This window comes from Carcharodon carcharias, chromosome 12 (genome assembly GCF_017639515.1).
Source record: "Carcharodon carcharias isolate sCarCar2 chromosome 12, sCarCar2.pri, whole genome shotgun sequence".
NCBI lineage: Eukaryota > Metazoa > Chordata > Chondrichthyes > Lamniformes > Lamnidae > Carcharodon > Carcharodon carcharias.
This window is the reverse complement of record NC_054478.1, coordinates 81051767-81064201: the sequence shown is the minus strand read 5'-3', so window position 1 is coordinate 81064201 and position 12435 is coordinate 81051767. Positions and strand designations below refer to the sequence as shown.

Sequence of the window (12435 nt, the reverse complement as noted above, 5' to 3'; positions counted from 1 at the left end):
ACATAGAGCTTCAAAACAAAATATATTGACTTTCAATGTTTCAAGATTTCTTAATGAGGCATGTATTCCCAAGTGTTTAATTGCAGTTAGTGCAGACACTACTGAAATAGATCTCTATAATTTTTATGAACATAAAGTCTTTAACTGTAAAGGTTATTAGGCTTTACAAGTGACCACCAGAGATGCAGATTAAGCTGGCAAAGTCAGTGCACCATGAAAGGTGTTGTTAATAGCAGCACAAATGACTTAATGACTCTACCTCAGAGAAGTCATTATCTAGAAACTTTCTTTTCCTCATAAAGCTGACATTATCTTCTTGCTCAAATGATGGAGAAGGAGGACCATTAATCAAGGATCTTGACCGAGTGTGAGGTCGAGCACCACGCTCAGGATTTCGTCTAGAAGCATTTTCTGTGAATGCATTTCTTGGTGGACGTTTTGGTCTCTGAAAAATACAACAATTCACAGAAAATTTTTCAATTTATCTGCAAAATTTAGTGCACAAGTCTATCAAGAGTCAGACAGCTACACAAATCTTAGAACATTCAAGTTAAACATAACTAATGCTTCTGCAATTTAAAATGTAACTTATTTAGGTGTTGTGCGCTAATTCAATAATATTTAATTTTAACCATTAATACACAATTGTCTTTTTATGTTTTAATTATTTCTGCTTAAGTTTAATATATGGTTGGATGTTTCTCTAATTGAAATTTGTCTTTAATACATTATACAGTAATCTTTTGGAAATATATATAATTTGGTGGGCTATTTCCTGATACATTCCATGCAAGGCATCTTGTTCACAGTATGATGATGTAAATCTATAAATTCATAATGAAGATTCAACAGTTTAAAAAGCCAGGACAAGTAACATGTAAAAACATCTCAACTAATTTGGCAGATCAAGCCCAACAACTGCAGTTCAGGGTGCTTCGTGTTAAGTAATTGATTACATTTATGTAAATTCTTAAATACTTACTGCATACAATAATTTCCACATCATTTCTAAACAGTTCTGAGCATACTGCAACAAACCCAGCCTGTCACCTACTTACCGATGGTGTTCCTTGAACAGAAACTCTGCGTGGAAAAAGTCCTGGAACAGTCTTCAGCTCTGCTATCAGTTTGGCCAACTTGAATCAAAGCATCAAGATACAAATAAAATATATTAAAGGCATTTATTACTTTTAAGAGGACTTTACAATAGACTTCTATGGTATATAGAATTTATAACGCAGTAAAAGGCCATGCAGTCCAACTGGTCTGTGCCGGTTTTTATGATCCTCTAGAGCCTCCTCCCTCTGTATCAGTGTATCCTTCTATTACCTTCTCTTTTATTCATTTATCTAACTTCTCCCTAAATTTATCTATGCTACTCGGCTGAAATGCTCATTGTGGGAACTAGTTACACATCATAACTACACGCTGGATAAAAAAGTCTGTCCGATATTCCTTATTGGGTTTATTAGATAATCACAGAATTTCTCTCTCTTTGCTCCCATCCTTTCTGATTCACCCAGTGCCTTGTCCATTTTCACTCGAATTTTCTTTTCTGATGCTGTCTTTGATCTAATCTTCCCTCAGTTGACTCAAATTTAGTTCAGAAATGTATGGATTTAAGACGTGGAGTAGGTAATTCGGCCCCTCGAGCATGTTCCACCATTCAATTAGATCATGGCTGGTCTGTTTAACTCCAATCTGCTCTGGTTCCATAAACTTTAATACCCCTGCCTACAATTAGCTGCTAGTTTAGATTGATATGTCTTAAACTTTGCTTTCTTAAAAAGGCACAGGCCAGGTTGAACATAACTCTAGCTGAGCAGCAAAGTAACGCACTACCATGCGCAATAATTCAGTCATTCAATCACATTATTTTTTTCCCCACATCATTCACCAGCTTCAAAGGGAGCGGGCAAATGCCAAGAAATCTACCCCTTCATCTCCATTAAATTACCAGGGCTCATTTTCAAAACTGCAGCAGGCAACATTCTGGTGTGAAAGCAACATTTTTACATGCAATACAAATGCCATTCACATGAGCTTTAATATGAAGCTAGCACAAGCACTGACACTGTCACATGAATTGCCTTCTTGTGCTTAAATTTTTACAAATAAGCAAAGCAATTTACAGTAGGTATGCATGCAGTATTTACCATAGCTTTGTTTTCTTTAATATTTAGAGCTCTCTTCTTTAGGAAATTTGTTCCTCTTTGTTCATCCAGGTCAGAATCAGATTCAGATGCTGAATCCTTGTTTAAGGAAACACAAGTGTCTGGTATTGGCATATTTTTGTTTTTGCGAGATGGAAATCTAAAAGCCACACGTAATGGAAAAGATCGCTTGCTCCGTGTTTTTGGATTCTTTCCAGATTTTTTATTATCTTCATAAGTCATTTCCTCTTCTGATTCAGATGATTCAACACTCTTATAAAACAAATAATTAAAATATTACATTTCCTTAAACAACTTGTGCAGTATTTGGTCTGAACACATATCCAACAACTGCACTCCAAAACATGAATTGCAATCAAATGAGAAAGCAAGAACAAATTTTGACTCAATATTTTTAAAAATGCCATTGTGAGAGAAGTTCTAATGCATCCTGTGCTTTCATAAAGATTTCAGCATTGAGCAGGTGTGAAGAGTGCAAATTCCAAGTCAAACAAACCCCTATAAATATTCAGATGCTGCTAAAAGCTACAAAATATTTACACAGCTTTAATTTTATTATAAAAAATTGCTCTGAGTCAAGAGGCAGCTCACAAACCCAGAAGGATCATTCAGCTAAGTTTGAATATAACTGTCTATGGATGACAATACAAAAAGATAATTGGTAACATTCACTGCATCACTTCCAAGAAATTTCATGTGGCATAATAGTTCCAACTGAAAGGAGAGAATTGGCAAAAATTTGAGTTGTTGATTCAGGATTTTGAATACTGACTTTGCTGTTCTACCAGCATCAAATTATTACCAAAAACTGGAACCCAAGATTTCTGCAAGTTATTACCATACTTAAATAGATGACATAAATTGTGAACTTTATGTTTAATCAAGTTTCATTGCTTAGTATATACCATTGCTTCCATCACATCTTTGAGGTCACTTTCAGAAAAACCATCGAATGATTCGTTGTTGTCAGAATCCTCATTAAAAATCTGAGCCAGTTCGTCTGTCAGGATCTCTGCTCTGAATTTAGCTTTCTGAGAAGAAATAGAAAACTTGTTATATCATAGCAAACTATCATATTAAAGGTAATTGTAGTCGACTTCTTTTGCATTCACAATCTTAAATTACACTTACACTGTTCGTAAAATTGTCTGAAGCAAAACTATCACAGCTATCATCTGATGATGATGTTTCCATGGGAACCAATGCCACGTTTCTGAAGTCTTTAAATTCTTCCTTTCCAGAAAGGTCTATCTGCTGCAAGATAAAAAAAATACCATCTTGAATACCTTTTAAATAATTTCTTTAGTGTCAGGTTTTAATGATATGAGTTGCAAGGAATTCACTTTGCATAACACGTGGTCATACTCGGAATCTGCTTTGTACTATGTAAATGGAATGCACAGTCAATTTATTCTAGCTTTGCAGACGGGCTTTTGAGATTTGTAGATATTTATCATCAGTTGTGCTTATTCGATATTCAAATTGCATGTTTAGGTTGGTTTGAGTAACCAAAGTAGACAGATAAAAGTTTTTGTTGCATACAGAAATCTTCAATACCAGCTGGAACATTCACAACCAGGAAAAGAGCAGCTGATCTGTGATAGTAACGTGAGCTGAAAGCAAATCAAATGAACTTCAAAGTATTTCTGAACGATTGCAAATTTCATACAAAATACAAGTTTATTAAAACTTTAGTCATATATGCATCTCCCAGAACACTTGTGCAGGCAGATTTTTCATAAGAATTTATGAACCACTGTATTTTTTTTTGCTTACAATACTGGCAGCATGCAGGTTTAAACATGTGTACTGAATAAAGTTCCCAGTTACACTATCAATTATATGAAATTAATTAACGTTTTACAGGCAAAGGTTGCAAATAACCCAATTGTCCTCTTAAAATGAGTGCAACTGACAGATGCCCAAAGGTAAAAATTGAACAAATCAGAGATAAAAGGTCACAGACAGGCTGTATTTGCACCCTGACCTAGACGTGGTTGCACAGTTTCCAACAGACATGACAGCCTGCAAATCTTTTCAAGGTTCTCCACAAGCAATGAAAAAATTCATGTGTGGTGCCCCACTGGGCTTTCACATTTGAAATGGTAATGCCACTAGGCCTTTCAGATCATTACCAGGTTTCATCAACACAAGTTATCTGGAAATACAGAACACTTTCTTTCACCACAAAAGAAGCCATGCTCTACTTACAACATAAAGCCTCAAGTTAAGATTTTAAGCTACAGCTTGTATTTCCGTTAAAAGACAACACACTACATGAATACTGCAAGTATACAATGCACTCATGGGTACTATATTCATACTTTTTAATGCACACACTTACACCATGAAATTCAATCAAATCTAGAAAGTGACTGTGCAATATTTTTTTTTAAAAACAGTGTGAACAAACCTTGGCAGCTACCTGCAGTAGGAATATCACAGCACTCTTAAAATGGTAAGATAACAAAACTACTGAAATGAATGGGCTTATTATTTCAGGACTTAAGTAACGCCCTTAAGCCACATAAAGTCAAAAGTTCAATCTGTTATTCAAATCCACTGAAAATATTTAATAAGGTTGAGTACCTAGCAAACATTACACCCACAGGGATTTAGAAACGGGCATGTTTTGTTGCCAATGCTTACTTAAACATTATGGCATGATAGGACAGAGACAACGGCACAGTATGAGCTTTCAACAGATGGATCTTGACCATCAACAACAACAATATTTTAAAAACTGACCTACAATATCCCTTTCTCCTTTTCATTATTTCTTTCCTATCTAACAGGAAGGGCTAATGAGGTATTAATACATCCGGTAATGTGAGGGTGCCAAATTAATATACACAGTTAAAACGGGGGGAAAAAATTGCTCCAAGGCAATTCCTACATTGAGCTCATCAGTACTCAGTTTAAATAGAAATATTGCAATTTCCACCACCACCCACCACTCTGTCCCCAGCAAATAGTAAAGTTGTGGGAACAGGTAGCCAGCTCATGAAGTTAATGCTTAATTATTGCATATTCAAGGCAGCTGAATGAGTAGTCAAGTTGTGCAAGAGGTAGGTACCTTGTAATTAGTGGAATCAATATGGTCTTCTGGATTTGTTTTGATTATCTAAAAGGGTCAGTAAGGAAATTTCCAGATTTCCCCCCTTGTATGACCCTGGATTTTGCCTCTTCCAAGAAATTATATGGCTCCTAGCAGATAGGAAGTGTCTGAATCATGATGCACAAGGCATTATGACTGGATAGGACAGGCTAGATAGATCAACTAGTCTTTTCCTGTAGAACATTTAAAAAGAAAATCTAGTTAAATAGTTTTGACTTATGGGACAAGTAATAGTGGTAAAATTGCTTATAATTTCATTAAAGGATACAGAAGTTCAAACTCAAAAAATTCAACATTTCAGATGTAGACCATTTTTCAGAACTGGCAGAAGCAGTGTTTTTTCACCATTTTTGGTTTTCGTTCAGATTGAGCATTTAGAAATTCATTTGATCAAAATACATTCACAATTCCAATGCAAGAAATAAGTAATATAATGAACATAACTTACAATGATTTGGTAATTTAATTAGCCACTAGTGACATTTGTTAGCATGCTCATAACAATAGTGAAAAGTTACTACCCGATCACAAAATGGCAGCCATATCTGCAATCGACATATATGGTATAAAAACCTAATCGTCGGTCCCAGTCTTAAAGAAATTTCAAAGCAAATATGCAAGCACCGAATTAAACAGTGCCTTATGCAAATTAACAATGAGAAATTATGTCTTTGAACATCATGATTTCTCTTCCCCTTTTGTTAGTTTGAGGTGTTGTGCACTAAGCTACAACCATTTGTCCCACAATAAATCTAATAGTTAAGTGGGCTGTGCACTGGAACTACTGTTGATTTACAGGGTGAAACATTATAAATCACACTATAGGCATTCCTACCTACAATAGAAAGCATTCAAAAATGCAGGTGCAAAACATTATTTCTCATTTATTTATTAGACAAAATAGTCAAATTCAGTTGAACAAGGCCACTTTGTTATAATGTTGGGATGACTGCCTGACTTTTACTGATTTGTTTTAACAACCTCTTGTTCAAATTCCAAACAAGGTGGAAGGGAAGACACACTGAAAATTGGTCTTTACTGATAGGTTAGGGCATCAGTTTTCAAACTGGAGTCTATTAGGGAGTTCAAGGAGAGTCATGAGTTCTGTCAATTTGTCCTTAGGTTTCTCTTTAGCTTACTAACAGAATAATCAACAGTAGAAAAGGCCATTTCAGCACATTGAATGTGTCCTTATATTCTTACTTTCTACCAAATGCCCAAAAGTCTGTAACCTGGTAGTTCATTTTAGATTTATGTTGGCCTGAGAAATTGTTCCTTCTGGTAGTTTTTTCTTGTTTATTCTTAGAATCTGTGGTTATATTCTGCCTTATTCTAAAGTAATAGTCAGGATTTACTATACCTGATTTACTATACCATTTTAAAGAGGTCTCCCTTTACAGCCTTTACTCCAGGCTGTGGAGGTTGATTTTTTAAAAGTCTTTTTCATTATAGCTGCACTCAAACCCCTTCAACTTCGAATAATTATTGCTGCTCTTTTGAATCTACAATATTTGCATATCTATTTACATATTGTGGCAAGCACTTTTTACTAAACTCCGTTTCAGCGCGCTAATCAATGCAGCGTACAGACTCAGCAAAACCTCATTAGGTTTGTATTCCAATGTTCTAACTATATATCCTAGCAGTTTGCTATTTTAAGCAGTTAATTTTCCTGATAATCAAATAATCTGGAACTAAATTTAACTTTCATTTGTGACTATCAATAATTAACCACTCTATTACCCCTATCAGCACACAATATTTAAACGCACAAAAATGTTTTGCACAAGTATAATTGCGCTAAAAACCGAGTGACTGCAATATCTGCTCTTTAATAGTCCAAACGTTGTATTTCAACTCTAACCTCCCTCGGGTAGTGGAAGGGCAAAATTAGAAGTCAACTTTTCAACTACGCCATTATGCACCATTTGAAGCACAGTCACAGTGTGCATGGCTCCCTGTGCTAACCACAACTGTTGCTAAATCCTTATGAATACAACAATTTGCGTTTATATGCCATCTCTAATACAGTAAGATGTCCCAAATTACTAAAAAGTGTTATCAAATAAAACGTAACACCAAGTTTCGGCCCGGGAGAGGGGGAAAGAGGTGCGGGGGGGGGGGGGGGGGGGGGGGGGGGGGGGGGGGGGGGTGCGGGGAGGAGAGGCAGGCCTGGGGGGAACGGAAGGGAGGGAGGGAGGGAGGGAGGGAGGGAGGGAGGCCGGTAAGGGGGTGGGGGGGGGGGGGGGGGGGGGGGGGGCAGGCCGGTAAGGGGGGGGAGGGGGGGGGGAAGAGAGGTAGGGGGGAGGGGGGGGGAAGAGAGGTGGGGGGGAGGGGGGGGAAGAGAGGTGGGGGGGAGGGGGGGGAAGCGAGGTGGAGGGGAGGGGGGGAAGCGAGGTGGAGGGGAGGGGGGGGGAAGCGAGGTGGAGGGGAGGGGGGGAAGCGAGGTGGAGGGGAGGGGGGGAAGCGAGGTGGAGGGGAGGGGGGAAGCGAGGTGGAGGGGAGGGGGGGAAGCGAGGTGGAGGGGAGGGGGGGGGAAGCGAGGTGGAGGGGAGGGGGGGGAAGCGAGGTGGAGGGGAGGGGGGGGAAGCGAGGTGGAGGGGAGGGGGGGAAGCGAGGTGGAGGGGAGGGGGGGAAGCGAGGTGGGGGGGAAGCGAGGTGGAGGGGAGGGGAAAGCGAGGTGGAGGGGAGGGGGGGAAGCGAAGTGGAGTGGAGGGGGGGGAAGCGAGGTGGAGGGGAGGGGGGGAAGCGAGGTGGGGGGGAAGCGAGGTGGAGGGGAGGGGGGAAGCGAGTGGGGGGGAGGGGGGGAAGCGAGGTGGGGGGGGAGGGGGGGAAGCGAGGTGGGGGGGGGAAGCGAGGTGGGGGGGGGAAGCGAGGTGGGGGGGGGAAGCGAGGTGGGGGGAGGGGGGGGAAGTGAGATGGGGGGGGAGGGGGGGGAAGCGAGGTGGGGGGGGAGGGGGGGAAGCGAGGTGGGGGGGGAGGGGGGGAAGCGAGGTGGGGGGGAGGGGGGGGAAGCGAGGTGGGGGGGGAGGGGGGGGAAGCGAGGTGGGGGGGGAGGGGGGGAAGCGAGGTGGGGGGGGAGGGGGGGAAGAGAGGTGGGGGGGAAGGGGGGAAGGGGGGGAAGAGAGGTGGGGGGGAAGGGGGGGAAGGGGGGGAAGAGAGGTGGGGGGGAGGAGGGGGGAAGAGAGGTGGGAGCAGGGGGGGAAGAGAGGTGGGGGCAGGGGGGGAAGAGAGGTGGGGGGGGAAGAGAGGTGGGGGGGAAGAGAGGTGGGGGCAGGGGGGGAAGGGAGGTGGGGGCAGGGGGGAAGGGAGGTGGGGGCAGGGGGGGAAGGGAGGTGGGGGGAGGGGAGGAAGGGAGGTGGGGGGAGGGGAGGAAGGGAGGTGGGGGGAGGGGAGGAAGAGAGGTGGGGGGAGGGGAGGAAGAGAGGTGGGGGGAGGGGAGGAAGAGAGGTGGGGGGAGGGGAGGAAGAGAGGTGGGGGGAGGGGAGGAAGAGAGGTGGGGGGAGGGGAGGAAGAGATGTGGGGGGAGGGGGGGAAAGAGAGGTGGGGGGGAGGGGGGGGAAGAGAGGTGGGGGGGAGGGGGGGAAGAGAGGTGGGGGTGAGGGGGGGAAGAGAGGTGGGGGGGAGGGGGGGGGAAGAGAGGTGGGGGGGAGGGGAGGTGGGGGGGAAGAGAGGTGGGGGGGAAAAGAGGTGGGGGGGAAAAGAGGTGGGGGGGAAAAGAGGTGGGGGGGAAAAGAGGTGGGGGGGAAAAGAGGTGGGGGGGAAAAGAGGTGGGGGGGAAAAGAGGTGGGGGGGAAGAGAGGTGGGGGGAAGAGAGGTGGGGGGGAAGAGAGGTGGGGGGGAAGGGAGGTGGGGGGGAAGGGAGGTGGGGGGGAAGGGAGGTGGGGGGGAAGGGAGGTGGGGGGGAAGGGAGGTGGGGGGGGAAGGGAGGTGGGGGGGGAGGGAGGTGGGGGGAAGGGAGGTGGGGGGAAGGGGAGGTGGGGGGAAGGGAGGTGGGGGGAAGGGGAGGAGGGGGGAAGGGGAGGTGGGGGGAAGGGGAGGTGGGGGGAAGCGAGGTGGGGGGAAGCGAGGTGGGGGGAAGCGAGGTGGGGGGAAGCGAGGTGGGGGGAAGCGAGGTGGGGGGAAGCGAGGTGGGGGGAAGCGAGGTGGGGGGAAGCGAGGTGGGGGGAAGCGAGGTGGGGGGAAGCGAGGTGGGGGGAAGCGAGGTGGGGGGAAGCGAGGTGGGGGGGAAGCGAGGTGGGGGGAAGCGAGGGGGGGGGGAAGCGAGGGGGGGGGAAGCGAGGGGGGGGGAAGCGAGGGGGGCGGGAAGAGAGGGGGGCGGGAAGAGAGGGGGGCGGGAAGAGAGGGGGCGGGAAGAGAGGGGCGAGGGGGTGGGAAGAGAGGGGCGAGGGGTAGGGAAGAGAGGGGGGAGGGGGAGGGAAGAGAGGGGGGAGGGGGAGGGAAGAGAGGGGGGAGGGAAGCGAGGGGGGAGGGGGAAGAGAGGGGAGGGAAGAGAGGGGGGAGGGGGGAAGAGAGGGGGGGAAAGAGAGGTGCAGAGGGAGGAGGGAGGAAGAGAGGGGGGGAAGAGAGGGGGGGAAGAGAGGGGGGGAAGAGAGGTGGGGGGAAGAGAGGTGGGGGGGAAGAGAGGTGGGGGGGAAGAGAGGTGGGGGGGAAGAGAGATGGGGGGGAGGGAGGTGGGGGGGAGGGAGGTGGGGGGGAGGGAGGTGGGGGGAAGCGAGGTGGGGGGAAGCGAGGTGGGGGGAAGCGAGGTGGGGGGAAGCGAGGTGGGGGGAAGAGAGGGGGGCGGGAAGAGAGGGGGGCGGGAAGAGAGGGGGGCGGGAAGAGAGGGGGGCGGGAAGAGAGGGGGGCGGGAAGAGAGGGGCGAGGGGGCGGGAAGAGAGGGGCGAGGGGGAGGGAAGAGAGGGGCGAGGGGGAGGGAAGAGAGGGGCGAGGGGGAGGGAAGAGAGGGTGGAGGGGGAGGGAAGCGAGGGGGGAGGGAAGCGAGGGGGGAGGGAAGCGAGGGGGAGGGGGGAGGGAAGAGAGGGGGAGGGGGGAGGGAAGAGAGGGGGAGGGGGGAGGGAAGAGAGGGGGAGGGGGGAGGGAAGAGAGGGGGGAGGGGGGAGGGAAGAGAGGGGGGAGGGGGGAAGAGAGGGGAGGGAAGAGAGGGGGGAGGGGGGAAGAGAGGGGGGGAAAGAGAGGTGCAGGGGGAGGAGGGTGGAAGGGAGGAGGGAGGAAGAGAGGGGGGGAAGAGAGGGGGGGAAGAGAGGGGGGGAAGAGAGGTGGGGGGGGAAGAGAGGTGGGGGGAAGCGAGGTGGGGGGAAGCGAGGTGGGGGGGAGGGGGGGGAAGCGAGGTGGAGGGGAGGGGGGGAAGCGAGGTGGGGGGGGGGAAGCGAGGTGGAGGGGAGGGGGGAAGCGAGGTGGAGGGAGGGGGGGAAGCGAGGTGGAGGGGAGGGGGGGAAGCGAGGTGGAGGGGAGGGGGGAAGCGAGGTGGGGGGGAAGTGAGGTGGAGGGGAGGGGAAAGCGAAGTGGAGTGGAGGGGGGGAAGCGAGGTGGAGGGGAGGGGGGGAAGCGAGGTGGGGGGGAAGCGAGGTGGGGGGGAAGCGAGGTGGAGGGGAGGGGGGAAACGAGGTGGGGGGGAGGGGGGGAAGCGAGGTGGGGGGGGAGGGGGGGAAGCGAGGTGGGGGGGGGAGGGGGGGAAGCGAGGTGGGGGGGGAAGCGAGTTGGGGGGGAAGCGAGGTGGGGGGGGGAAGCGAGGTGGGGGGGGGAAGGGGGGCAGTGAGGTGGGGGGGGAGGGGGGGAAGCGAGGTGGGGGGGGAGGGGGGGAAGCGAGGTGGGGGGGAGGGGGGTAAGCGAGGTGGGGGGGGAATGGGGGAAGAGAGGTGGGGGGGGAAGGGGGGGAAGAGAGGTGGGGGGGGAAGGGGGGGAAGGGGGGGAAGAGAGGTGGGGGGGAGGAGGGGGGAAGAGAGGTGGGGGGGGAAGGGGGGAAGAGAGGTGGGGGGGGAATGGGGGAAGAGAGGTGGGGGCAGGGGGGGAAGAGAGGTGGGGGCAGGGGGGGAAGAGAGGTGGGGGCAGGGGGGGAAGAGAGGTGGGGGCAGGGGGGGAAGAGAGGTGGGGGCAGGGGGGGAAGAGAGGTGGGGGGGAATAGAGGTGGGGGCAGGGTGGGAAGAGAGGTGGGGGCAGGGGGGGAAGAGAGGTGGGGGCAGGGGGGGAAGAGAGGTGGGGGCAGGGGGGGAAGAGAGGTGGGGGCAGGGGGGAAGAGAGGTGGGGGCAGGGGGGAAGGGAGGTGGGACAGGGGGAAGGGAGGTGGGGGCAGGGGGGAAGGGAGGTGGGGGAAGGGGAGGAAGGGAGGTGGGGGAAGGGGAGGAAGGGAGGTGGGGGGAGGGGAGGAAGGGAGGTGGGGGGAGGGGAGGAAGAGATGTGGGGGGAGGAGAGGAAGAGAGGTGGGGGGAGGGGAGGAAGAGAGGTGGGGGGGAGGGAGGGAAAGAGAGGTGGGGGGGAGGGAGGGAAAGAGAGGTGGGGGGGAGGGGCGGAAAGAGAGGTGGGGGGGAGGGGGGGAAGAGAGGTGGGGGGGAGGGGGGGGGAAAGAGAGGTGGGGGGGAGGGGGGGGAAGAGAGGTGGGGGGGAGGGGGGGGAAGAGAGGTGGGGGGGGAGGGGGGGGAAGAGAGGTGGGGGGGGAGGGGGGGGGGAAGAGAGGTGGGGGAGGAGGGGGGGGAAGAGAGGTGGGGGGGGTGGGGGGGAGGTGGGGGGGGTGGGGGGGGAGGGGGGGGGAAGAGAGGTGGGGGGGGAGGGGGGGGAAGAGAGGTGGGGGGGGTGGGGGGGGAAGAGAGGTGGGGGGAGGGGGGGAAAGGAGGTGGGGGCAGGGGGGGAAGGGAGGTGGGGGCAGGGGGGGAAGGGAGGTGGGGGCAGGGGAGGAAGAGAGGTGGGGGGAGGGGAGGAAGAGAGGTGGGGGGAGGGGAGGAAGAGAGGTGGGGGGAGGGGAGGAAGAGAGGTGGGGGGAGGGGAGGAAGAGAGGTGGGGGGAGGGGAGGAAGAGAGGTGGGGGGGAGGGGAGGATGAGAGGTGGGGGGGAGGGGAGGAAGAGAGGTGGGGGGGAGGGAGGAAGAGAGGTGGGGGGGAGGGAGGGAAAGAGAGGTGGGGGGGAGGGGGGAAAGAGAGGTGGGGGGGG

At 50.8% G+C, this 12435-nt stretch overlaps 1 protein-coding gene across 2 annotated transcripts in view; it reads right to left on the bottom strand.

The window, feature by feature from the left end:
- Positions 1–12435, bottom strand: part of cdca7a (cell division cycle associated 7a) — a 52347-nt gene that overhangs the window by 6609 nt on the left and 33303 nt on the right. Inside the window, exons 2-6 of one of the 2 annotated variants that reach the window (XM_041201377.1) lie at positions 3306–3428; positions 3080–3205; positions 2157–2426; positions 1059–1136; positions 260–445 (exon numbers count right to left, since the gene is read on the bottom strand). In XM_041201377.1, the coding sequence (XP_041057311.1) occupies positions 260–445; positions 1059–1136; positions 2157–2426; positions 3080–3205; positions 3306–3428 (783 nt within the window). The remainder of the gene's footprint in view (positions 1–259; positions 446–1058; positions 1137–2156; positions 2427–3079; positions 3206–3305; positions 3429–12435) is intronic. The other variant, XM_041201378.1, reaches the window with a different exon arrangement.